Source organism: Naegleria fowleri (assembly GCF_008403515.1).
Source record: "Naegleria fowleri strain ATCC 30894 chromosome Unknown tig1, whole genome shotgun sequence".
NCBI lineage: Eukaryota > Heterolobosea > Eutetramitea > Acrasida > Naegleriidae > Naegleria > Naegleria fowleri.
The window spans coordinates 398,044-423,502 of NW_025407933.1; the positions used below are offsets into that span (position 1 = coordinate 398,044).

At 36.1% G+C, this 25,459-nt stretch overlaps 13 protein-coding genes across 13 annotated transcripts; 6 read left to right on the forward strand and 7 right to left on the reverse strand.

Annotated features, from left to right (window-relative positions):
• Positions 1 to 194: 194 nt before the first annotated feature.
• Positions 195 to 2,648, reverse strand: FDP41_000178 (uncharacterized protein; the record flags this gene model as incomplete). Its single annotated transcript, XM_044704901.1, has 1 exon — positions 195 to 2,648. The coding sequence occupies one exon, from the start codon at positions 2,646 to 2,648 to the stop codon at positions 195 to 197; it is 2,454 nt and encodes an 817-aa protein (XP_044569852.1).
• A 689-nt stretch (positions 2,649 to 3,337) lies between these two features.
• FDP41_000179 (uncharacterized protein) lies at positions 3,338 to 5,436 on the forward strand (the record flags this gene model as incomplete). Its single annotated transcript, XM_044704912.1, has 3 exons — positions 3,338 to 4,234; positions 4,290 to 4,964; positions 5,152 to 5,436. The coding sequence occupies 3 exons, from the start codon at positions 3,338 to 3,340 to the stop codon at positions 5,434 to 5,436; spliced, it is 1,857 nt and encodes a 618-aa protein (XP_044569853.1).
• Positions 5,437 to 5,808: 372 nt separating this feature from the next.
• On the reverse strand, positions 5,809 to 8,331 carry FDP41_000180 (uncharacterized protein; the record flags this gene model as incomplete). The annotated part of the gene is made up of 3 exons (XM_044704924.1): positions 5,809 to 6,006; positions 6,064 to 6,931; positions 6,992 to 8,331. The coding sequence occupies 3 exons, from the start codon at positions 8,329 to 8,331 to the stop codon at positions 5,809 to 5,811; spliced, it is 2,406 nt and encodes an 801-aa protein (XP_044569854.1).
• Positions 8,332 to 8,625: 294 nt separating this feature from the next.
• FDP41_000181 (uncharacterized protein) lies at positions 8,626 to 10,125 on the forward strand (the record flags this gene model as incomplete). The annotated part of the gene is made up of 4 exons (XM_044704935.1): positions 8,626 to 9,482; positions 9,627 to 9,843; positions 9,957 to 10,002; positions 10,073 to 10,125. 4 exons carry the CDS (start codon positions 8,626 to 8,628, stop codon positions 10,123 to 10,125), a joined length of 1,173 nt encoding a protein of 390 aa, XP_044569855.1.
• Positions 10,126 to 10,299: 174 nt separating this feature from the next.
• FDP41_000182 (uncharacterized protein) lies at positions 10,300 to 12,324 on the forward strand (the record flags this gene model as incomplete). Its single annotated transcript, XM_044704946.1, has 1 exon — positions 10,300 to 12,324. One exon carries the CDS (start codon positions 10,300 to 10,302, stop codon positions 12,322 to 12,324), a length of 2,025 nt encoding a protein of 674 aa, XP_044569856.1.
• Positions 12,325 to 12,336: 12 nt separating this feature from the next.
• FDP41_000183 (uncharacterized protein) lies at positions 12,337 to 13,773 on the reverse strand (the record flags this gene model as incomplete). Its single annotated transcript, XM_044704957.1, has 1 exon — positions 12,337 to 13,773. The coding sequence occupies one exon, from the start codon at positions 13,771 to 13,773 to the stop codon at positions 12,337 to 12,339; it is 1,437 nt and encodes a 478-aa protein (XP_044569857.1).
• Positions 13,774 to 13,982: 209 nt separating this feature from the next.
• On the forward strand, positions 13,983 to 14,276 carry FDP41_000184 (uncharacterized protein; the record flags this gene model as incomplete). Its single annotated transcript, XM_044704968.1, has 1 exon — positions 13,983 to 14,276. One exon carries the CDS (start codon positions 13,983 to 13,985, stop codon positions 14,274 to 14,276), a length of 294 nt encoding a protein of 97 aa, XP_044569858.1.
• Positions 14,277 to 14,290: 14 nt separating this feature from the next.
• Positions 14,291 to 16,597, reverse strand: FDP41_000185 (uncharacterized protein; the record flags this gene model as incomplete). The annotated part of the gene is made up of 2 exons (XM_044704979.1): positions 14,291 to 16,262; positions 16,341 to 16,597. 2 exons carry the CDS (start codon positions 16,595 to 16,597, stop codon positions 14,291 to 14,293), a joined length of 2,229 nt encoding a protein of 742 aa, XP_044569859.1.
• Positions 16,598 to 16,862: 265 nt separating this feature from the next.
• Positions 16,863 to 18,694, reverse strand: FDP41_000186 (uncharacterized protein; the record flags this gene model as incomplete). The annotated part of the gene is made up of 4 exons (XM_044704990.1): positions 16,863 to 17,153; positions 17,233 to 17,701; positions 17,831 to 17,915; positions 18,061 to 18,694. The coding sequence occupies 4 exons, from the start codon at positions 18,692 to 18,694 to the stop codon at positions 16,863 to 16,865; spliced, it is 1,479 nt and encodes a 492-aa protein (XP_044569860.1).
• A 1,191-nt stretch (positions 18,695 to 19,885) lies between these two features.
• FDP41_000187 (uncharacterized protein) lies at positions 19,886 to 21,457 on the forward strand (the record flags this gene model as incomplete). The annotated part of the gene is made up of 3 exons (XM_044705001.1): positions 19,886 to 20,212; positions 20,319 to 21,026; positions 21,131 to 21,457. 3 exons carry the CDS (start codon positions 19,886 to 19,888, stop codon positions 21,455 to 21,457), a joined length of 1,362 nt encoding a protein of 453 aa, XP_044569861.1.
• Positions 21,458 to 21,548: 91 nt separating this feature from the next.
• Positions 21,549 to 22,346, forward strand: FDP41_000188 (uncharacterized protein; the record flags this gene model as incomplete). The annotated part of the gene is made up of 1 exon (XM_044705012.1): positions 21,549 to 22,346. The coding sequence occupies one exon, from the start codon at positions 21,549 to 21,551 to the stop codon at positions 22,344 to 22,346; it is 798 nt and encodes a 265-aa protein (XP_044569862.1).
• Positions 22,347 to 22,405: 59 nt separating this feature from the next.
• Positions 22,406 to 23,035, reverse strand: FDP41_000189 (uncharacterized protein; the record flags this gene model as incomplete). The annotated part of the gene is made up of 4 exons (XM_044705023.1): positions 22,406 to 22,529; positions 22,620 to 22,728; positions 22,786 to 22,839; positions 22,906 to 23,035. The coding sequence occupies 4 exons, from the start codon at positions 23,033 to 23,035 to the stop codon at positions 22,406 to 22,408; spliced, it is 417 nt and encodes a 138-aa protein (XP_044569863.1).
• Positions 23,036 to 23,142: 107 nt separating this feature from the next.
• Positions 23,143 to 25,455, reverse strand: FDP41_000190 (uncharacterized protein; the record flags this gene model as incomplete). Its single annotated transcript, XM_044705035.1, has 1 exon — positions 23,143 to 25,455. One exon carries the CDS (start codon positions 25,453 to 25,455, stop codon positions 23,143 to 23,145), a length of 2,313 nt encoding a protein of 770 aa, XP_044569864.1.
• Between the last annotated feature and the right edge of the window lie 4 nt (positions 25,456 to 25,459).

The window sequence follows — 25,459 nt, forward strand, 5'->3', positions numbered from 1 at the left end:
AGTCCAACCCAAATCTTTGTCGCATTTGAAAGAATCTCGACTTGTCATCGAGGAAATTTTAAGAATCGGGTTTTGTATTGACTGATATAATTAAATTACCTCTTTTGAGAAGTAGTGAGCAATTTGGTAGTCTCGTTACTTCAAGTGAGAATGAGATATGAGAGATATGAGATGTGAGCCTCTACAGCTTTTTCTTACTTATTTGCATGTTTCTTCCGAAAGTGTTGAAGTTTAAGGACTCTGGCCTGTACAGCATTAACACTCTTTGAAATGGAATCGCTTACTTTTTGAATGGCAGGTTGTATCAACGAAAGATCATTAATATTGGCAATATCTGTAAATCCATGATCTTTTAACGTTAACAATATTTGCTTATCCTCTTCTCGTGTAAAAGATACAAGCTGGCCATCACAGAGAACTTCACATTCTTTTTCTTGTGGAAGAGTAATTGGGGGTGCTTGAATAGAAGGTAAAGGTATTGAAATTGGTACTTCATCATCATCTTCATCTTCAGAGGCAGAATCTATGGATCCAACATCTTCGAGAGGTTGTGTAATGGATGAGTTTTCTGGAGGTTTTTCTATCAGCTGCATCAGACTGTCAGTAAGAACATTCATGGATGAAGATTTTTCGTTTTGAACAGGTTCTGGCTGAGCTTGTGCAGGAGGGGATGTTGGGTCCCTATTACCTTCAGTATCTGATGTGTCTTGCTTCTTTTTCTTTTTCGATGGTGGTTTCTCTGATTTCTTTCGTTTACGATTTTCAGATGCTATATAATCCTTAGATTCTGAATCTTCTGAATCAGAGGAAGCATTATCTCTGTATGTTTGTATCCTACTTAGTTCCTTATAGCTACATGGTAGTTCGTTCCTTGTTAATTTGTTTGTAATTTTAAACAATTCAACGCTATCAAACAGATGTGAATAGTTCGCAGTAGTTGCTTCCTTCTTCTTCTTAGCGTGAGGATCAAGTTTTCTCATATTATTTTCGTGTTCTATAATGTTTCTAAATTGTTTGAAGGGATTAACTTCTATCGGAGGGCCTCTTTTTCCAATCATATTTTTGTATCTTACACGGAGTTGTTTCGATGTCTTATTTGGAAACATATCGTTCTTAATTTTGTCCCACTTAATTGTTCCTCCAGGCTTCCAATGTTTTTTAAGACCCATTATTAATAAATTATCTTCTGCAATTGTAAATACAACTCGTTTCGGACCAATATTATCCTCTGGAACTGTATTTAGGTAATATATACTCTCTTGCACTTCCGCAAGAAGGCTTTGGTTATTGAACAATTTAAAGGGACGTAATAATTTTACAAATAGATCCCAATCAATTTGATTTGATAACATGACTAAGCTATAATCAAAATTTAGAAATGTTTCAGCAGCATCTAAGCCTTCAATATCAAAAATTGTTGTTCCAATCATTTGTATCCATTCATCGGTACTTCTTTGAACAACTGTTGTTGATTCCTGTTTTTTATAATCTTCCTTGAGCTCATATTCCTGCCCGCTTGTTAAGTCCATTAATTTGATGTCTTTTGAAACTCCAAATCCATAAAGTATTCTTTTTATCTTGTTTATCATTGCTTCTTTTTTTGTCTGTAAATATTGTTCAATCAATCCTTTGAAAGTAACATGTTGTGCTTGAAATCCTTCTCGAGTACTAGTTAAAAAATAATTATATAATAATAATTGTACATGAAGTTGCAATTGATTTTGTAATTCTTTCAGCTGTTCATCAGTAAATAAGCAGTTAGGAGGAAATATGTTTGACAGAATAAGAGCACCGTCAACATCGTTTTGGTTGGTAGAAGCAGCTGCTATTGGGAGAGAAGAGTCAGAAGGCGTTGTAGAAATTTCGGTGGTGGTGGTTTGTGGCAGAGATTGTGGAGGAGAAGTTCTTTGAGAACTTGTAGACAGAGTAGTGTTCTTCATTCCACCTCGATAAATATCGGGATAAGGGAAAATTGGTCCAAATGGATATGGAAATGTGGAGGTTGCACCATTCTTATTGGTGATGGAAGCACTTGCAGGATAGAGAGGTGGGCCCAAAACAGGAGGAAATGGGTTGAGGTATTGGAATGGTTGAGATGGAGGAGGAATTGGAATATTATTTACAATTGAGCTAGCATTTGCATTGCCATTGGTAGTAGTAGTAGCGGTGGTGGTGGTACTGGATGAGCTTGATGCTGTAACCCGTGGCGGACTCTTTGGTCTTATACTTGGTAGCACGGAAGGCTTTTCGAATTTTTGATACTTTTTTCGTCCTCTTTTCAAACCTCCGTTTGAAGAGCCAACCAATGAATCATCATCAAGTTCATCTTCATTTTCTTCATCTTGCTTAGAGGAAACATCCTCCATAAAGTCAGTCCAATCAATCCAGTCAAAATTTTCTAAATTTTCAACGTCCTCTTCTTCATTAACATCTTGATATTCCTCGTCGTCCTCATCATCCAACTCACTTGAAAATAGTTGGTAATATCCATCAGATCGGAATGGAGATATGTCGGACCTACTGTTGGATTGATGTTCTAAATTCGTGTAAATACTGCTCGTCTGCGAGGTTTCATTTGTTGTGTCGCTATTAATCACTCCATTTGAAGATTGTTCTTCGCTCGATGAAGTTCGGGTTGTGTTCAACATGAGGATCGATACTAGAAAAAAACAAAATAATTCTGAACAATCCGAATCCAAAATTTAAATAGTGATGATTAATTCAAGAAATGCATTAATTCAAACAGTCGGGAATAGATGTTGGACAGACAACACCTGATCAAAATTTTAATTTTTTTTGATTCAAATTTTTTGGCGCTTCTTTTCTTCACACAACTTTTTTTGGTTGACCAAAAGGTTTCCAGGTCTTTTTGAACGATTTATAACAGTCCATGAAGGTGATGAAGAGATGAACAGTTGCAGCTGGGACGACACGGATGTGAACCAGCACCGTTCTAAAAAAGTGTTCCGTGAATGCCTTTGTTTTAGGATTTACTCATCGCTCTATTGTAAGCTGCATTTGTTAGTATTACTATAATTTTCACCCCTTGGCGGGAATCCATCACGCTCCTACTTTGTGTGCATTCACTCATGTAAATGCAGAATAGAATTCCCAACAACTCAACATCGAGCGTGATTGTCTACTTTAAATAGCAAGATGGACTTATAATACTCCAAAAACATCACTAAAAAACAAAATGACAACCTTTAACTCGTGCCTTTTGCTCACCGCTTTTGCATGGTTGTTGTTTGGAATGAGCACCATGGTTTGTTCTTTGAATATACAACTTGCTCCAAGTACTTCCATTCATTCCACACATCCCTTTCCATCAACAAGAATGTTTGGAAAGAAGCAACAACCTTTTACAACTCGTACCTTTACCGATAATGATCACCAAGTCTTTGACTTGAGCAAGGAATTCGATGCAAAACCTTTTCCCTTCATTCCAGCCTCCATTCATCCTTTCGAAAGCAATATCGAGTTAGAGGCTGTCAAAATGATGGATCCTTTTGAACTCTCCTCCTACAAGGGATACAGAAACTCAGAAAGTCAAGTCAAAAGCATGCTTCAGTCTACTTCTCATCGTCGACATGTTGAAAAGGTGTTGGTTGAAGGTGTGGATTACATTTCTCAAGAATTACAACACCGCTTTGCAAAATATGGTGCCATGATTAATTATCAAATGAATGCCCAAGTTTTGAGTGGTGTGGTGACTGTGGACCATGAATTGGGTGTATGGGATGTCCAATGTGTACCCTCTCAAGATTCATCATCTCAACTCTCTCAGGTTATTATTGATTTTGCCGATGGAAGCTTCTCTGCAAGGAAGTGGGTTCCAGGAACACGATTGGTCATTGATTCAGGTTGGAATTGTATGAACAATGATGTGATGGATACAACTATGACTACCACAACTAATCAGGACACATTGGTGTTCTTGGTCTTGACGAGAGAAATCTTGAAACAATCTTCCAACATGCTTCGTGTCAAATTCGAGGTGAAAAGACTTCCAATCAATGAGGTGTTCTTGAATGCTAATATCAAGATGAAATCCAAACCTCTTTCTGTTCCTTCTTCTTCAGTACCTGCTCCCTTCCAGCAAGGTCGTTCTTCATTGAAAAGAGCAGTGAATTTCCAATACACCAAGGACATGTCCTTATGGAGTTTTAATTTAAAACCTGGAACCCAAATAGTGGACAACCCATCGATTGATATTTACAATAACACAGAGGGCGTAATTCTTGTTTGTGAAGACTGTTATCTTCGATATTGGACAAACAATTAATCAGGAAAAAAACTTAAAATCAGGAATTGTTCTAAAGGTTTCTGCTCCACAATGCAATATTGGTCTCTATATTAATGGTGCCAATCAACCAGCACCATCATTCCTTGACAAGAGCTCCATCTATGATTATAGGTCGAACATGAATGGAAATGGACAAAGTTTACCAATCTCTTTCATCAAATCAAAAGGTTATGGTTCCATTGTTCTTGCATACACTGATTCTTTGTGCTCAAATGCAGACGTTTACTATGAAGAGCTCAAGAACACAGATATAACTGTTCAGTTCGTTGATAACTCCTTCCAGGCATCGCAAGCCATCAGTTCACTTCTCAATATATCATCCATCCAAGTTAAGATCAATTCTCCCTATCATTCATGGGATAAAGGTTTTATCCAGAAGTTGAGAGACGATCCGAATGGCGTTACTTTCGAATATTGTTTGAAATCCAATACGAGTTTCACAAATGTTCCAACTCTAAAGTCTCTCCTTAATGTCACATCAATTGTAATTGTTGATCCACAAACATTGGTATTTGTATTTAGTGTTAAGGCTGAAGCAACACCTAGCAACGTGCGATTAATAGGTGGATTGTCCTTTAGTGCATATCCTTTCATGTTTGATTCGGGATATGACATCAAAGCAAGAAATAGTTTGAAATTTACAGACTCAAAGGTTGTGGTTAGTGATTCAAAGGTTGTTGTTAATGATGCACTTTCTGTTCTCAGTTGCTCATCACAATGGATGTTGTTGGGTGTTTTGCTTGTTCTCCTTCTTGTTGTTGTTCAATAAATAGAGTCTAAAATGTAAGATGCACCAAAACAATAGAAGATCTTTGTGTCGATAATTAATCTAATTTCCTTAAAAGATCAATGACATTGAAAAAGTCTTTCAGAGAATCGGTTATTCTCTCTCGTTTCATCTACACAATAAGAAAAACTATAATGATCAAGGTAACAACAACGATTCGTGTTTTCATACTGCAGTTAGTTTCTATTATTACCTTTCTCGCCATGATCCTGTGGCCAGTAGCCTCATTACCACCATTCGGAATTTTACCTCCAAGGCCTCCTCCTCCTCCTCCTCCCATTCCAACTTATGGATCAATAACAATGACATCACCAGCTTATTCTGTGTGGCCTTTTATCCCTAGTGGTGTTTATCCAGGCGGAGTTTGTGATGTATTCGGTCTTGTGCATGTAGTAGACCCAGGATTGGTTGGTTGGAAATCATTTGGTTGGGTAATGGTTCAATAATAAATAATTATTTTCTCTAACTCTCCGAATATTATTAAATAATAATAATCATAATTATTTTGCTATTATGAGCGATTTGGCTTGTTATAAATTAAGGCAAGCAATGAAAGATTTTGAAAAACTCAAGCCAACTCGTTTGATAAGGATGGAGAGTTTGAGTGCAACAACACACTCAAAGATTGATCCTCTGTCTAATTGGAATCAAACTATTGGCTATTGTTAAACCAACTGTTGTGACTCGGTGTTCAGAAAGGATTGACTTGATCATGTTACTTACAAAATATTGCCATTCCAATCAAAAATACTTCAAAGATCAAATTGATACCTGTTGCACTGTCTTTTGATAAAAACGCAGAGAATCCTCTCCATGAAAGAGATCCAGGAACAAGTAAAAGTGTCGCAACCGAGTTAATGAGCAAGGGTGGATGGTTTGTAATAAGAGAATAAATATTGCTTCCAATTCCGGTCTAATAGGTTGGTAATATTGTCAATGATGATGAAGTTAAATTGACAGAATTACATACCACTGTTCCAGCCATAACTGTTCCAAGCTCCATGCCAAGAACGTTACTCGAATAGTAAGCAGTCAAGTGTACCGCAAGTGTGACAATTACCAAATAAACATAGGTGAAAAAGTATTTTGGTACCTTAGAGTCAATCGCAATACCAATAGCAAGAACAATAATTGCCACAACACGCATTGGAAGAGAAAGCTCAGTTCGTTGAGTACCAGCTTTTTCACTCTCTGCAAATGCAGGAAATGCGCTGACAATACCATTTGTTATTAATAATCCAAATCCAAGTTTCAACACTGTTGAAAATGCACTAACTAATCTTGATGTACCAGAAACAAGAGACCTCGCCTGAATTTCGTTAATGGCTATCATAATTGTTACTCCAGGCAGATAGTAAAAACTAAGGCACAAACAAATCAGTACCACGCTCACATAGCTTACATCCCACAAAATAAATTTGAAAATAATTCCGCAAAGCCCTCCAACCACACTTGCAACAATTACAGAAATATTTGAGAAAAATGCAACACGAGAGCCAAACACCATCAAAATACCAATAATTATTCCACCAATGAAGCATGTTAAAACCTCTCCTACAGTTCCATTCCATAACATCACATAGAATCCACAGAAAACAAACATGTTGAACACAGTGAACATGGGGTGAGAGTAAATTGGTGGTTCAACAATGACATCACTAATTTTTTGCTGAGCCTGCTCTAATGGCAAAATACCGTCGGATATGTCATGAGCAATTTGATCTAACTTGATTAATTTGTTCAAATCTGTTGTTTGGCTTTCAAGTTTTACAAAATAGGAAACATTGGAAGGGTCTCTTGGCTTTGTTCCAAAACTATACCATATTCCAGTAGGTATACTGCATTGCATATTAAGAACATTAGCCGCCACAAATGTCATAACATGCCTTGTAACTTACCAAAAGAAATAGCCATCCATTCCAAAATATGTACTCACTAAAGTCAAGTGGTATTCCACTCGGTTTGAAGGAAGTCCATAAATAGAAAGAGCATAACCCAGGTCAAGTAATAAAGAATGCACTCTATCCTTCTCTTCTCTTGTTAATTTCTGATAAGGGACAGAATATCTTTTTTCAATTTCAAATTTTCCAGTGACACACCAAAGAATTGCTTTTTTAACCTTTTCAATCATTGACTGATTTTGTGGTATCACCTCCTCCTCTTGCACATCTGTTGAAGTTCCTTTTTTTGCTCTTTTAAAAAGCCAGTGTTTTACTTTCCGTTTTGTTGAAGGCAACATGGGAATAGGGCTTTTTTCTAAATAAATTGGCTTTTTCGAAAATTCATTCTTTGCTAAACGTTTTTGTTCTGATGACAAATGATTAAATGATGTCTGGGAAGAAGTCTGCTCAGAGTAAGAGTAAAGATCAGAAACTGATGATTGAGTTTCCAAAGACTCTAAATCATTAAAAGATGATGTTCTCGAAAGGGTTTCCCCTACTAAATTTTTGTGACTTGCTGACTCCAAATCGTCATCCAATTCATGTGTGTATGACATAAAATTTGTGCTGCTGTTTGCGCTAGAGGAGACCTTTGCTGAAGCACCAGCAAAGGCACTACTTCCAATGGATGCAAGTGTTTGAGAAAGATCGAAAACTGGTGTTTTAAGGGGTTCTCGGGGTGTGGATGCATTTGTAATATTCTTCGCAGGAACGACCTTTGTGTTTGGAATTGCACTAAATTTTGAAGGAATTATTAATTCATTTCCATTAACAGATTTAAAATCCACGACATAATCATCATCACTGTCATCTCGATAATCATCATAAACATCATGTTGTACATTCATAGATGATTGTACCTTGGGAAGGTCTACAACTTTCATTTCAAAAGGTGAAGTAATTGTTTCAATATACGGCGAATCTGTTGTGTTTTGGCCTTCATGATAACTTGGTAAAATGTCTTGGGAAGCTTCTTCCTCAAAACTAGCATCTTCGTTTGATGTTGTTGGCAAGAAATGGTCGTCATTACTTTGCTCTGAAGCATTCAAAAAAATAGACTTGTCTTTCATCATCGGAATTGGTTGTTGTTTCATATTTTCAATAATTATTTGACTCTTAGGATCCGACTCACTGTTTCGAGTAACATCAGTGATGTTGGTACCCGTTGTTATCCTCTCATCCAATGATGGTATCAATGAATCATCATTTACTTTGGGTGATGAGTCATGAGGCTGTGGAGGAGACATGGTCTTCCTTGGTGATGGAGAAGGTGATTCTTGCGCGTTGTTTTGACTCATTTTTTGGTATTTGAAAGCTTTCTAGACCATCGAATTTCGGCAATTTTTGAGAAGTCAGACCTGCCAATCAGTTATGGGAGAGGATGATCGCGTCCGAGTTTTTCTCCTTTTCTCAAATGTATGAGAATGAATTGAAGCAATCGGTAGGAATGGTTCTTTCTCAAGTGTATATTTATTGAAAAACCATGAGTGTGTTTATTGAGGTTTTTCCAACACGGACTCGGTGTTCAAGTTTTTCAAGATTGAACCTAAATACAGGTGTTCCAAGTTCATTCCTCAAAAAAATAGCACAAAATGATCTTTGGCCTTCTTCGCTCTCTCTCTGGCAACAACACTCCCAAGAAAACTGAAATCCCTGAAACTGCCAGTACTGGCTGCACCACAACCATACAAACCTCTCCACCACAATTGATAGTTTCTCCCAATACACAGAAAAATTCTTCTGTCATTGATTTAAGTGATTCCGATAAGAAGGAAGTTGACAGCTTGCTGCAAGATCTCTCTTCAAAAACTACAAGTTCACCAGTGGTGAGAGCTCTCATTGCACTCTATTCAAAAAACAATCATGCCATCAATGCCATTGAAGAGGATCAAAAGAGTGACAACAAAAAACTGGTCGAATTAGAGACTCAATTTATTGAAATAATGAAAGAGAGAAAAATTCTTTTGAACGCACATCCCGAATTGATGGAACAATACAATACAGTAAAATCAACACAAGTGATGAATGAAGAAGATGATGGTGAAGACATGTATGCATATATTAAGAAAAAGAATTTGATTGATCAAGAATTGAAAAAAGTATCGACACAAATCAAAGCAGCCAAGACTACTTATTGTCATTACTTTTGTGATGGAGAACTTGAGTTTATGAAGAATAATATAGATTCCAAAGACACATGTAAATATTATACCATGACCTATAATTCTGCATTTGATCCTTTCACTTGTCCTGGAGAATTATTTCACTTTAGACTTGCTGAAACTTTTTTGAGCAGAGCATCAGGAAATCAATATACTTTAAAAGAAGTGACCTATGTATGCAATCCATATAATTTAAAACGATTTAACGAGAGAAAGAGAGAGTTAGCAAAAAAGCATGGTTTTTTATTGGACTCGATGAAACCACTCATTCTTTTTCATGGTAACAGGTGAGTAGAGTGTGTGTTTGTGTGGACACAATGTTTCCTCTCATCACTGTGATACTGTGATCCTATAATTCATGAAATGTTCCATGTCATCATCATCATACTGGCACAACAATTTGATATTCCATACACCCTTGTGAATGACAGATTGGAATCAAATTATGACAATATTATGAAAACAAACTTTTCCATGCAGAGAATTGGTTCAAATACTGGTAACATGGGTTACTATGGAAAAGGAGTGTATTTCAGTAGCTATCCTCAATACAGTGTTGGATATGCTGGCTCTAATTGTTTATTAGTTTGTCTTGTATTCACTGGAAAAGCATTTCCATTGAAACAAATTGTCATGGGATGTCCAAAGGTAAGTCTGAAAGATACCACGATCATGTGACAAATAGATTCGCATGTGGAAACCAATGATCATTATTACTAAATATTCATGGATGCTAAACACGACATTTGAATTTAAAAAAGGAACCTGGTTATGATTCTCATACAAGTCCTGATGGTTATTCAGAAGGTAAGGAGTTTATTGAGAATGTTACTAACCTACTGATTTTAACTTTAACAACCAACTACTTGAAAAACAGTGGTGATCTTTGATGAAGATCAAATCCTTCCAATTTATAAAGTTAAATTCTAGAATCAGAGGAATAACAATAAATGATCTTTCCTCAATCATGATTCAACACAAATATCTTATATTCCCTCCGTCAAGTGTTGTCATCTCCTAAGGTCAAGATGGTACCACTCTTCTTCGGGGAGAATATATCCAAAACCGAAATCTTCATTCTTCCAAATCACTTTCCAAAAAAAAATGCCCATCAACAAGTCAACCGACACCCTTGAAGTGCCATACAAGGATGAACACAGTGTTCTCTATGAGCATCATCAAAAGCTCAACAACAATCAATCACCAAAAACACCTGCACTCACAGTATCACCTTTGGAAGAGGGAGATCAATTGGCAGTTCAAACCATTGTGGAAGAAGAGAAAAAGCTTGAAGAAAGTGATTTTTCAAAATCTGGATTTCAAAAGACAAAAAGTCTTTTTAAAATTGCAACGGATATGATGAAACATAGCGAATGGGAATGGTCTGATTCTATCGGATTGGGTTATTATTTAAATTTTAGAAAAGAAAAAATCGAACGTGATTTTTCTCATGTGATTGATGAAGCCTTTAAATACAATTCCGATAAGAGATGTTTTGTAAAAAACGATACAGAAATTAGTATTGACACTATTGAACTATGGAAAGAGTATATCACTTGTATTAGACTTCTTTTTAAGGAATATGATAATTTGATTTTGAAAACAACTTTTGATTATGCAGATATTTTAGAGTATGAACCAAAGGGAAATGCACAAAGAAGTGCATATGCGATTTGTAGAGACACAAACCGAAAAAGTTTATTACTATTGATCGAAGGAACTAAATCTTTCCATGATCTCCTTACAGACCTCAACGCAGAAGCTTTTGCTTTTAAATGTGACGCCTTTTCATCATCGGAGAATCATTTTGTTCATTCTGGGATGCTTGAACGAGCGTATTGGTTTTATTATCAAATTATTCCAAAAATTGAAAAATATTTGAAAAAAGATTTTCCTGATTACTCATTCACCATTGTTGGTCACTCATTAGGTGCTGGAACGGCTGCCATTCTAACATTGCTCCTTGTGACCAAGATGCCAAATATTAGATGCTTGGCATTTGCTTGTCCTAAAATTTTCTCTCATGAACTTGCACGATCCGATTTGGTAAAACGATATATTACCACTTTTATCAATCAAGACGATTTTGTTCCATTGTTTTCTGTCGAGAGCTTTAGAGAATTTAAAATTAAGAGAATGACTAATTGGAAATCAGAAGTGATGAACGAAACTCAGCTTGGAAAATTTCTAAAATCTACAGACACTTTACTCGATCAGAGCGGAGTGTATAATGCTTTTTCTAGCCTAAAAAACGGAATCATGAGTGGATACAATTACATTGTCAATGGTTCGGAGAAAAACAGTCAACAAAAATCTCCAACAACATCTACACCTCCTTCTATTAAGAAAAAATCTCTGCCTCCTTTACCTAAAAGTCTTACCAAAAAGAGACTTATTAAGGTGCAAGAATTTAAGGATCAACAAGTTGATGAAGAAGATGATCTCTTTTTTTCAAATCTTGTCAAGCAATACGAAGAAAGCATTTCACAACAAGACTCAGTTGTCGATGAAACAACTAAAGAGTCATGCTCTCAAAATCAATTTACCAATAGCACGGATGGTATTGTGACTTGTGGAGAAGCAACTGATTTACGACAAGAAAATGTTGTTGATGCCAGCACGACTATCATTTCAAGTTCAGATGAGACTGTTGTTGAAGAAGAATTAGAGAGTCACTCACAAACCACCTTTGAAATCTCTTCACAAAATGCAAGTGATGGGGATTCAGTTCAAAAATCTGAATCAACAATTAGTGTCAGTTCAGTATCAACTACAAGTAATGTACAAACATCGATGAGAGAGCTTCCAAAGTTACCTCAATCTTTCACAACTGGAGTTCACTTATATTCTCCAGAAACTTTATTTTTATTGAGAACAATTGATTCCAAGGTGTATCTCAAACAATGCAAACCTTCAGAGTTTGAACATCTTGATTTTGTTGGAAGTTATGTTGCTGATCATTTTTCAAAAAGTTATATTGCCTCTCTGGAAGGTTTGTTGCAGAGCACCAATCGAAAATTACCTCCATTACCTTCAAGTTTGCTCGCAAAAAAGATGATTGCTGACCTTCACCAGGATGAAACTCCTCAGCAACAATCACCAATGGGAGCTGACAGCACACAAATGTAACTAAATTCAGTTCTATTCTTTTACTGATGATGTGTCTTCCTTCTTTTGCTTTTTCTTTTTTGGTTTGGATTCTTTCTGTAACTTGGCTCTAATCTCTACAGCTTTTTCAAAGGTTTCCTTTGTGATTTCCACAAATGGTTGTTTTGTCTCTTTCATTACGGTCTCTAGAACCTTCATGCTGTCATCTAAAGCTCCAGCATTTCTACGTCTTTCTAGTTCCATCTTTTTTTTCTCCTTAGCTACTTTCTTTTTCTTTGGCTTATTACCGTGATAGCTGTGAGAAAAGTTAATGTACGCTTGTTTTGGTGTTGTAGCTCGGCCATATTGATCTAAATGCTCGATAACAAAGTCAATATCTTCGTTATTATCTAGTAATTTAGATTTTTGTCTCTCTTCGATATGAGATTTGTCCTTATTTCGGCCAACTCTCTTGTCTTCTAGAAAGCCTTGTTGCTTTGCAAATTCTAAAGTTGCAAGCAATCCATCAGACACCAACGGTTCCTTTATAATTTCTTCTTGAAGAATTTGTGGTTCCTCCTCTTTTTTTACCTCTATGGTCGGCACAACAGTCGTAGTCTGACTTGTCTCTTCCATCACATGATCACCGTCAGCATCTTTCGTTCTTAGGCTTTGGCTCTTTCTTTTTCTCTTGTTAATTACAGTCTCTTCCTCTTCATTAGCAGATTTTTCAATTGATATTGTTTTTACAAAATGCTTTGTTGCATCATACTTTTTTCCTTGATTATAGTTCAGCTCAAAATCCTCCTCTCTATTACTCTCAAAATTAGGGGTGAATGATTGATGTAAAATTTTAGATTGCTCATGAGCTTTGTCAATGGCCTCTTGATAGCTCCTGTCCTTTTCTCTTTCCTCTAACAAGATATTTTCTTCTCTTCTTGTGAGTGTTCTTTCAGCTCTGCTAGTTGGTTTGATTTCTTCGTCAAGCATTGAAGCGTTCAGCTCCATCATTGCTAATAAATCAGTTCCGGAAGAAGTGGCTGATGGTTCCGATAATTTATCCTTGACTCTAATATTCTTTGCTTTCTTCTTTTTTACAACCTCAAAATCAGAAGCAATACTTGGTTTACTAGCATGCAAATCGTAGAATTTGCTTTTAGATGATTTTTGAATTATTTCCTCATCATCTTCGTTTGTTTCAAGAATTACTTGTTTTTCTTTTTTTACAACTGTTGGTTTGATATCTTCTTCGTCATCTTCTCCTTTTATTCTTTTTAATTCTCTTTCTTTTCTTTTGATTTTTGCCAACTCGATTCGTTTATGTACTTCGGAAGCTTCATCTTCTTCATTTTTTGGTTCATCTTTGAGATCCGATGATGCACTTGTTGTTGTTTGGTTTGTTACATTGAGTGGTTTCAGTCCGAGTTTTTTTCTGATTTCATTGGTTTCCTCGATGGACAAATAAAAACTGCCATCATTTGCTACATGCATTTTTTTGTTAATTGTTGATTGAAGGTGTTGTTGAATTGTCTTTCTGATCAAGCTGTCCTTGTCAACTTTGACGGTGTTTGGATGATGACGTTACATTTGAAAATTTCAGCGTTCTTCTTGTCCTTTACAACATTTCTTTACACGAGCCAGGAAAATAGTCCAATTATAGTTCATGTTCTTTGCTTGAGGGCGATCGACGTACCAAAAAAATGAGAATTTTCAAAGTAGACTCTCCCTTGGATGCTGAATTAAAAGTCTTAAAAGTAATATCGGATTATGATGCTGATTGTGCAGTGAAATTGGTTGACAGTGCCTTTGATGATACAAGCGAATTATTGTGGTTTCCTGTGTCGAGTAGATTTGATGAGTCATTGAAAATTTTCTTTGTAGATAGTCCCTACGATTGCGATATCAAGATTAAATTTGTTGATTCAATCTATGATGTGAGATGGATCAACGAAGATAAGAAGCATCTCTTGAAGAATAATTCCCCAAATGTATAATTTAAAACAAATTTTTATTCCTTCAATTTGCCTTGTTTGAATTCGAGTAAAATGTCTTTAACAGTAATCACGCCATCCTTATCTGCATCAATTCTATTAATGATTTCTCTGATCAGTTCCTCAGATGGCTTTTCTTTGAGAACACTCAATGCATGTCTCAATTCGTCAACTGTGATGACACCATCCTTGTCCTTATCCAAGAGATTTAGTGAATCTGCAATCGATTCATCAACCTTGTCAATATCCTTTTCAATTTGTTCGATCAATCTTCCTACTCTGTTGCTGAGTCTGCTAACAGATGCAACAGGTTGTTCTTGATCTTGTTTAGTTTGGTCAACCAAGTCAATATGATCGGAGATGAGATCTTCTAATTCCTCTCTTTCAGGCTCTACTGAGCTTCTTGAAGCGAGTGTGGCAAGAATTTCATTGAGAATTCTAATTTTCTCTTCCTTTGCCTTCTTCACTTCTTCCTTTTCGAATTCAGGATCCAGAGATACTTTAGGTTCAATCACTGCTGGCGCCTCAGTCGCAGCTGATAACACTTCTCCTGCAGCCGAAGTAGCAACAGCAGCCACAACCTCTTCTTTCAGTACTACCTTCTTCTTTTCTTCCTCTTCTGTCTTGATTAACTTTTCGTTACGTTTCAATGAAGCAAGTTTCTTTTCATAATCTTGGATTGATGATGTATGAAGTCCAACTTCTTCAACAACGTCATCAGAGAGCGAGCCAAGTGCCATCTTAATAGCTTCCTCACTTTGAAGCTTGTCGTTAAAAACAAAAGCTCGGGAAATAATCAATAGCGATGATGGAATGTTCTTGTCAAAAGACAATTCTATCCACTCTCTCAATTGTTTCTGTAACTCCTTCTTGGAAACTCCAATCTTCATTCCTCTTTCCTTGCAAGCATACATCAGTTCTTCAGTAGACAGAGAATTTACGCCTTCCCAATAAATTAATCGATCATCAGCCTTAATTCTTCTCAGTTTTGATCTAAGTCTATATCTCAAAATTGCATCTGATCCGTAGGGTGTTATTCCCATGTATTTACACATTGCAACCAACTGAGCTCTTGACATATGGTCCAATGTAATTTCATCTTTAAATAATTTGGCAAATTTAACAATGTCCTCATTTGAACAACTTTCTCCGTTTCTGATCTTTTGAATAAAATTATTCAACTCTTCTGATTGTTCAACAGTTTCCTCGGACTCACTAGCTCTCAAATCCTGAACCATCAACTCAACAGTATCTTGTAAGAATTTTGCCAATTCAACTTTAGCCTTAACTTCTTTCAATAATTTTTCCTTCTTCTTTAAACTATCCTCAAATTGGGATGGTAACATGTTTGGGAAAAGTTTTAAAAGTACTGGAAGCGCAAACTCCATGAATGGTACTATAACAATAATTACGAAGGGAACTAAACGGAAAATGTCTGAAACTGTTCTCAACAATTGATTTCTTTCTCGTCTAGACAAAGCATTTCCTCTCAAAACCTTCATTGTTAAAGAAAAGGCATACTTAATATCGCTTACTAATAATTTACTTCCTGCTACGTAATGTTTGATTTCTGAAACCGTCACCTCCTTTGCGCGAGCATACCAATCTTTCACTACTGATGGTCTTAGGATTAGAGTTTTCAAAGTGTTGAATGTAAATACCGTTGCTTTCCAACTGAAAGAAGGAATTGCCTTTACGATTGCAATCGATTTATCTTTTACCATATTCATCATACTGTTTGCGTTCATTGGAGTTAAAAGAGAAGTTGCTGTTGATGATTTTCTCATTCTTTCTTCGATGATTTTCTTGGCCTCTTTAATTCTTTGATTTTGATCCGCAGTAGATTCTTCAGAAGATGGAGAAGGATTTGAAGGATTTGCGTCGTTGAATTTCATAGAAGTATGATATGAGGCAATTTTGTTGCTCCACAAGCAAAATGAGTTGTTGTTGCTATGTGTCTTTATGAAATTATTGGTGCTAAAACAATTTCTATTCAAATGAATGCACCAAAATCAAAGGATTAAAATCGCCATGATAAGCAACATTATCACTTATAAATGTACATACCCTCGATGTTGTTGATAAGAGAGTGATGAAGAAAAAACATTCTTCGGTATCGTCGAGGATAAATAATTGGATTGAGTAGTTGATGATGTAGATGACGAATACATGTTACGATATTGAGAATTACTCATCATCACACTGTTGCTACCACCAATTCCTCCGCATCTTGATGATGTAACACCAAGCCACTTGGCAAGCACCACGGCTGGCTTACCCGACGACGATGAAGAGCAAGCAAATCGTTGGGTGCAACTTTTCATTTTTTACAATCCGAGAGAAGCTTTCAGCAACCGTGGCTCGAGATGGTCCCTTCTTTTTTTGATTGACTTTGTGAGGAGGTGATGGTGATGATAGACTTTGGAGTTTTATTTGTGCTTGATGGAGGATGAGCGTGGTGTTGAGCATGGATGAAAATAACTACATGGTCTATTCATGTTGAAGAAAATGATTGAAAGCAGCGGAGATGATGTTCTCCAATAATATATTCTTCTTCAAAATAGAAACAACGTTGGTTTGTGTTTCCAACTATCTGTAACCCATTTCTAAATCACTCAAAACTGAATCTGTGGATTCTTTGCGTTCGTTGGTGGATACCCTCTCAGGTTGATTTGAATTTCTCGATTGTTTGTATTTTTCCTTAATTTTGCTCCAAGTAAGCTCCAAGAAGTTGAAGAGCACTCGGTTATGTCTATTTCGATAATCATACACAAAGTAAAGTAAACATCCAATCACAAAGGCTCCTCCAATGATATTGCCAATGGTAGCAGGGAGAAGGTTACCAATGAAAAAATCATAATGAGAAACATTTGCTCCATACTGTTTTTTTTGGGATAATGCGCAATGGTGCAATCATGCAATTTCAGTTTTCAATTCATCAATCACTACACACACTTACCAACATGCCTAAAGGGATGAAATAAGCGTTGGCAATACAATGCTCAAGGCCAATAGACACAAACGTCATGATGGGAAACCAAATGCCAAGAATCTTTCCTTCCAAAGTTGTTGCAGCATGTGAATTGTAGGTGGCCATTGTGACTAACATGTTGCAAATAATCCCCGAAGCTAAACAAGCTCCAAAAGATTTTGAACTTTTAGTCTCTGCTAAATGTTTAACATATTCAATCCAATGAGCATTACAACATGGTTGAATGAGATAAACAAAGAAATAAGCCATCACAAATGCGCCTAACATGTTAAATACATAACTCAGGACTAAATTCTTTAGGAATTGAGCAAACTGTATGATAAACTTTTTAGCTCTCCATTTTCGAGAAAATAAACCAACCAAAACCACAAGAACGTTGGCAGTGAAAAGTTCCGCACCTGTTGCTGAAATTAAAATCAATCCAATGGGAAATACTCTAAAGTGTTTAAAAGGATGACCATATAAAACGAGAGGAGAGTGTGGACATGGATGTGCGAGCGATCGTTGATGACCGACCCACTCTCGTTGAACCAGTTTTCGCTGCAGCAAAACAAACAATACTTACGCCCCAAAGAAGAATTTTTGTAAACCCGGAAATTCCTCTTCCAGCTTTCGAGAGTTTCCAGCAGTAAACAAAGACAAGGTACATGCTGAAGATGATATCATGTATGTGGTCCGAATCATCAGGTCAGTGAATATGAATGGATCATCAATCCATTCAGCAGTGAAAATGAACATCCATTAGTTAGAAAATTAATCAAGGTGGTTAAAAGAAAGGCTCCATTCGTTACTTACACACTCCTTTAAAGATACCTGCAAACAATGAAAGAACAATCATTTGATCGACTGTAAGCTTTGACTTTCGAACACCCTCTGTTTTCATCTTTTCCATCACTTGGAAAGGGGTATGAAATAGAACTAGAGAAGGGTTATAGGAAGAATGGGTTGCAATTGGAGGCTGTGATGGCATTGACGAAGGAATGGGAATGGTGGCATGGTGTTGTTGTGGAACTCGAGATGCACCATCCACCAGATTCTTTGAAGAAACTAAACCTGAAGGTAAATTTGAAGCCATTTCAAAATGATGATAATGGTGATGAATGATGTGCTTTTGATGTTGTTCTGAATTACATTGTAAGTGAGATGATGTGGGAGATGTGGTTGAAGATGGAAGTGTGGTAAATTGAAGAGTTTTTTCAGCAATCACATTTTGAAGCAGTGGTGGAGGTTGGTGATGAATTTCCAAATGTTGGTCATACTCGTGAATAATCTCTTGGCCTTCCTTCTTGGTTATGGAACTATCCTGTTGTTGTTGAACGGGTGGTTGTTTGCTTCCGTGGGTCGAAGGAAGGATGTCAAAAGCTTCTCTTGCAGTCACATTTGATTCTTTAGGAAGGACAACTTGTTGACTTGAAGAGGGTCGCTCCATGCTTTTTATTTTTGTTTGTTGGCCATTCGTTGTTGAGATGGAAGAAAAATCTTGCTGATGCACTCCTTTTTGAGACATGAGACCATATTGATCATCTCCGTAGTCCGGAACAAAACGGCCGATCGGAATGTACTATTATTACCTTGATTTTCTTTATTTATAGGTACTGACCTTACTTCTGGATAAGTTCAACCATGAAGACATGAATATTCAAAGAGACAATGAGGAAAATGGAAAACATTCCTTAATGTGCATTCCATGAGAATGAGCGAGCTCACGGAGAAAATGTCACTAATCATTTAAATATTGCAAGTCTAAATTAGGTTATAATAGGTTAAATTGACCTCAAAACTGCAGGATGTTCTTAACAACTAATGAACAATCTTTTATACCTTTTGGAAGCAATCCTCATTTTGTTCCATTGATACATTGCCATTCCGACAACAGAAAGGATCCATTCCATGAATTGAAGGAATTCGTTGAAACTCCTTTCTCATTATTACTATTTCTCATGAGAGTTTATCTCTCGTTATTATTGATATGAATCTCAAGTAATTCTCAACTAATGAGTTCATATCGATATGTAGATCTATTTCCAAAGTGTACCATATTTTCAATATAATGTAAAGACATTAACAACAACCTGTTCGTCCACAGCTGCAACAAGGATCTGTCCTTCTGCAAGAGTTTTACACACGAAGAATCTTTCAGAAGGACACGATGGTGTTTCCTTGACATCCCTTTTAGGTGTGTTGCTTGTCATCGAGAAGAATAACACAACTTGCTCGCAAATTTGCTTTCTTTTTTCTGCTATCATCTGTCTTCTGTCCAGCAAGAGTTCTCAATTTCACTGCACACAGCCATCATCGTCACTCCAGCACTTGTCAAGCTTTCTGAATGACGGTTGGACGAGAAACACTCTGAAAAAATTTCTCTGTGCGTTATCCCTCTCCTCCATTATTCATTGGCATTACGAGAGAGAAGACTTGTCCGAGAGTGAGCGAGAACAAGAGCGTACCATTATTATCTTCTCTTTTTGAAACAAGTCCACTGTGTGGTTGTTGTTTTTCATCATCAACACACAACCGAAAATTCATTTAGTGCAGAGTCATTCCTCTCTCTAATTTTTATTTATTATCATCACCAATTTTACAATCATCATCAACTATTTATTATCCATACACATACAAAATGGGCTTCTTCAGCGGTACCAAAAAGAAAGATAACAAATCAAATTATGATAGTGATGCTATCAAAGTTGAAATTTCAGCTCCAACCGACTTCAAAAGAGGAGTACATATTGAAGTAGATCTCAACCAAGGAACATTGAAGGGCGTGCCAGCTGCATGGAAAGATACATTTGGAGATAGTGCTCAATATGAAGAAGATGTTTCTCAAGTCAATCCAAACCTTCTTCCTTCCATCAGCACATCATCATCAGAAGAAAAAGTACAAGGTCTAGTCATTTCAAAGCCTTTCGAGTTCAAACATAACATCCATGTTGATTACAACAGTGAGGTATGTCGTTGATTCGATCACATAGTTCGTTCATGTTATTGTTTTATCATTCTAAAATTCACTTTTGACACTTTTTGACCGTCCTTCTGCAATGTCACACCAACAGACTGGTTTTGTTGGTCTCCCTCCAGAATGGGAATCCATGTTGAAATCATCAGGTATTACGAAAGACGAAGCAATGAAAGACCAAGAAGCTGTGTTAGGTATTTTGGATTTGGCAACTAACAACATGCAAAGACCTGATGAAACATCAGCCAAACAGAAGCCAATCGGTGGCAAGAAACGCCTTGTGGATTATCTTCAAAATGAAGATCCAACAAAAGTGTTCGGTAAACTACAAAGACTTGACGAAGGTTCTTCAGGAGTTGTTTATAAAGGCATTCACAACAAGACAGGAATGAAGGTTGCTATCAAGATTATTCAAATCAAAGCAGATACAAAATTAGAAACATTGGAGAATGAAATTGCTATGATGCACTCATGTCAACATGAAAACATTGTAAAGTATGTCGGAGCCTACTCTCACAACCAAGATCTTTGGATTGTCATGGAAATGATGAGTGGTGGTAAATTGACAGATTTATTGTTGAACACTCAATTTACTGAACCAGAGATTGCAGCTGTTTGCAAAGAAACATTGAAATCTCTCAAATACCTTCATGACAATCAAAGAATTCACCGTGACATCAAATCAGACAACATTCTTTTGGGTGAGGGTGGTGAAGTTAAATTAGCTGACTTTGGATTTTGTGCTGAACTTTCTCAAACATCAGATAAGAGACGATCTGTTGTAGGAACACCATATTGGATGGCTGTAAGTAATTGTTTTTGTTTCCATTACATTATCAACCACGTATTATAATAGCCTGTAAGTACTTAAAAGATTAATTTTTTAGATGACATTTAATATGTGATTAGGAAGTTATTCGTGGTGTAGATTATGACACAAAGGTCGATATTTGGTCATTAGGTATTATGGCTCTTGAAATGGCCGATGGTGAACCACCATTGCTTGACTTGCCACCATTGAGAGCTTTGTTTATTATTGCAACTCAACCTCCTCCAACTTTGAGAGAACCTGAGAAATGGTCCAACACCTTTAAAGATTTCTTAGCTTGTGCTCTTGCCAAGAATCCACAAAAGAGAGCCTCAGCAGATGATCTTTTGGCTCACCCATTCATTCAGAAAGCTTGTGACACAAAATTCCTAGTAGAGCTGATTAAGAAGTACAGATTAAAGAAGTAAAAGGTTCAAGAGTGTTGTATTGTTAGAGATATTACTACAATGTGTATAAATTCTTCATCCAAATTTTGAGTTCTTTTTTCATCAATTAAAAATGAAAACAATTCTTGTCGAGGAGGAGAATGAAGACAGCCGCAAAATGGAAATGTGTGAAATGGAATTAACGAAAAAACTATCGGAATTGCAGAAAGTGATTGACGATCTTGCTGGAATGCCATCCTCTAACAAATCTTCACAAAAGTACAATTACTGTACTCTACATGAGAATTGTTTGATTTTACGACCGATTTCAATTGATGGAGAAGAATATAATGATGCTTGTGCACCTCAGGGGATGAAAGAACAAGCGGATATTATTGATGAAGACAGTACCCATCAATTGACGCTTGAGAAAAAGCTGCACAAATTTATGTCACTATGGCACGAATTTGTTCAATCATTCACCAAAAAACCATTAAGTTTTTTAAAAAGTCAAGGAATTACCACCTCTTCACTCAAACAACAAACATTTCATCATCTCAATACAATACATAAACAAATAATTGATTATTCACAGAAAATTCATCGAACCCAGGAATCTCTTTCATTCGCTGTCTGTACCATTCCGTATTATTTAAGCTGGATTGAACAATCATCAGACTTTAGGGCTCAATTTGAAACTCAATTTAAGGAATTCATCAAGATATGGGAAGCAAGATACAAAGAAATATTGCACAACTTACGAAATTCTCCTACAGAAATGTATTTATTTGAACATTATTACGGCTCGTCTGTAATCGACCAGCTGAAAATGTCTTCGGTCTATGACAAAGACATTTTAACCAAACTTGAAGCTTGCTTAAATTTGAATTTTCAAACCCTAAGACAGCTGTCAGCTGAGCAATTAAAATAATAATAGTATTGTAAAATAATCAAACACAACTAACAAGGAGTTTACTTTTCTGAATTTTGTTACTTGTTTTTCTGAGCCAACTCTTTTTTAAGGGCTTCTTTTTCTTCCTCCTCCCAGTCATATTCTTGTTTTTTGCTTTTGGCTTGCTCTTCTTGTTTAGTTTGATCTGTGACAGCCATAATACTACATTTGTTCGAATAATAATGTTCACAATTTTAAGAAAATCAGTGTGGATTAATTATTAAACATGAAACAAATAAATTTGACACATACAATCTTCGTGCCGTGTCTCCTAGTTCTGAATCTTCAAGTTTTGCGAAATTTCTAAGACAGTATGGAACAGCCGAGGCTGATCCTAAATAAACGCCTCCGATGAAGAATACTGTGAAAGAATTATTGAAATTATTAAATCATTGTAAAATTCTGTGTATGAACATACATGATACTACAGCAATTTTAGCAAAGGGTTTTTGTGGTTTTTGATACTTTTTAACTGTAGAGTATTAATTTTAAATCAAATGTTCATGGCATTGTGCATCGGAATGGCCATTAAACATACCAATGAATGCCAATAACCCTCCTGCTGATACTCCTCCAATCAATGCTCTAATTCCAGCAGTCCAAAAACAATCATTCAGTACTGATTTTTCTCTCTTCGTCAAGATGTGATCCCCAACTCGGTCGAACATTTTTTTGATTAAAGTGTCTGAAGAAACACTTTTTAGACACTCAATCTAAAGACCACCACCAATCCATTCGAGTATACCACTCAATTCCAACTCTCTCAAGTGGTTTGTTAATTTATTGGATGATGGAGAGCATTGTTGATTCTGTCAAGTACTTCGCTTAGCAAATATACATCCAACTCATGGCTGGTTTGTTCTTTGATTTTGATTTGTTCTTTGTGCTTGGCATTCAATTCTTGGAGAGCTTCAATTTCTTCTGGAGTAAATTCATGTTCGAATTCATCTAACAAATCATCATAATCAATATCTTCTTCATCTTCCATATCTTGTTTTGGAAGTTTGACTTGCTCTTTGATTAGATTCTCGAACTCTTGTTTCTTTTCACTTAATTTTCTTAATATTTTGTCTTCCATTTTGGAAACAATTTCTGTGTCCATGATTCCTGTCACATTGGGTTCTCCGTCCCTCAATAATAAAAAGTAATAGAGATTGAGAGCTCGCAAAATTACTTGAATATTATCCCCTTCGAACGGTTTTTCTACATATTTCTCTAGTAATTCAATGATGAGATTAGGAATTTTGTGTGGAACAAGAAATGCTTTGGAATCTTTTGCATGCAATCGTATGATGTTAATTGTTTTTTGATCATAGCTCAATTTAGGAGCATTGTTTGGAACAAACTGGGAAAAGTAGCTTTCTGAATTAGTTGTTGTTTTGTTTTTAAGGAATTCGTTCACTTCTTCTAACTTGGGAGGTTGTGAGGGTTTGTAGGCATTCTGTTGTTTCACTCGTTCCAAACTCTCTTTTCCAATAAGTTGAAACATGGCATTATATTCTAAAATAATTTCTTCTTTCATTCTGTCAAGAATGATTGCTACCATATAAGGATAAGGACATTTGTTGAGCATGTGGTAGAGCAAATTAAATCTATCTTCGTCCTCAAATCTCGTGATAAAATCTTGGAATATGTTGTACGCAAATGTACGCAATTTGTTGTCTGGACGCATGGTCATAAAGGAAACTAACGATTGGGGCAAATCAAAATAAGATGCAATGTCGTATTCGTGTACATGATCCTTAATGTGCAATGAACCTTTTTTCTTAACATGATTTTCAAATAAATACCGTAAAATATAGAGACCAATTCTACCAAATGAGGCTATTCCACTTTGTAGCATTAGCTCTACATAATATTTAGACATGACAAATAAATACAAGTCAGATAATATGAAAATACCATAATATTTTCTTTCCAACTTTTTCACAAAAAGTAGATAGAGAAATACTGCAATTCCTCGAGGTTCCCAAGGAATAAAATTTTTAAGTTCTTCCTTGTCATCTTCATGATGTCCCATTTCTTCATCCTCGTTTTCAGAGTGTTCGCTGTGCTCATCTTGCGATTCTTTGTTGGCCTCTGACCATTTTTTAAAACGAGTAAAATATTCTAGTATTTCGTTGAGATTTTTTTTGCATGAGGTTATGGTTTTCATAATTTTGTCAATCTGTCCATTGTTTGAACAAACATCAATTAACTGGTCATTTGAATAAATTTTAGCCAGAATCGAGAAGCACGATTGCATGATGCAATCTGATTCTCTTCTCAAGTAGATCTTTTTTAAAAAAGATTCGTAATTCACATTACGAAATAGATAATCGGAGAAAGAGAAAATGGAGTCGATTAGTGTTGAAGAGTATTCCAAAAATAATCTATCCGACTTTAGCTTTCTTTGTACCTCTTGCGACATTTCCTCTTCTATTCCAAATGCTTCGTTTTGAATAGATTCAACTCTAATACCACATGCTCTTGATAGGATGATATCCAAATATTTGATAAATTGCCATCTCTTGTCATTTTCTGGAAATCTTGAGAGATTGTTAAAGAAGTGCGACAGTAAAAATATTTGATGCTCCAGTGATTTTTTGTTTTGTTGATCGAGTCCATAATTATGAATGTCCAAAAGAGCGTTTTGACTACCATCACTAGTTTTCAGCTCAACTTCCACAATGTTTGTTGTAAGACTTTCCATCAGTAAGGAGTGAACCTCTTTAGGAGGGGAGTGTTCACATACCAATGATATTAATTTTAAAATCTTATTCAATAAATCGGAATTCGTTCCAATCTTGCGTAGAGAAAGGCTAAAGTTCACTGTTGGTGCAAAAATATCGAAACAATGGTGATAAATAATTAAGAAAAGTGATGGGTTTTTCAGGAGAGCATCAACAAGCTGTTCAATCTTGTCAAACTCCGAGCAAGAAACTAAATTAGGGATAAATACATCGTGGATGATATGTTCAATTTCATGGTTAGTTTCCTCGTTAAATAGCAGTGTAGATAATTTTCGACACTCTTCTTCTAACGAATGGGAGTGATGATCACAAGAGAAGCATGACTGATCATCTCCGTGATGATGATGTTGGAGCATTTTT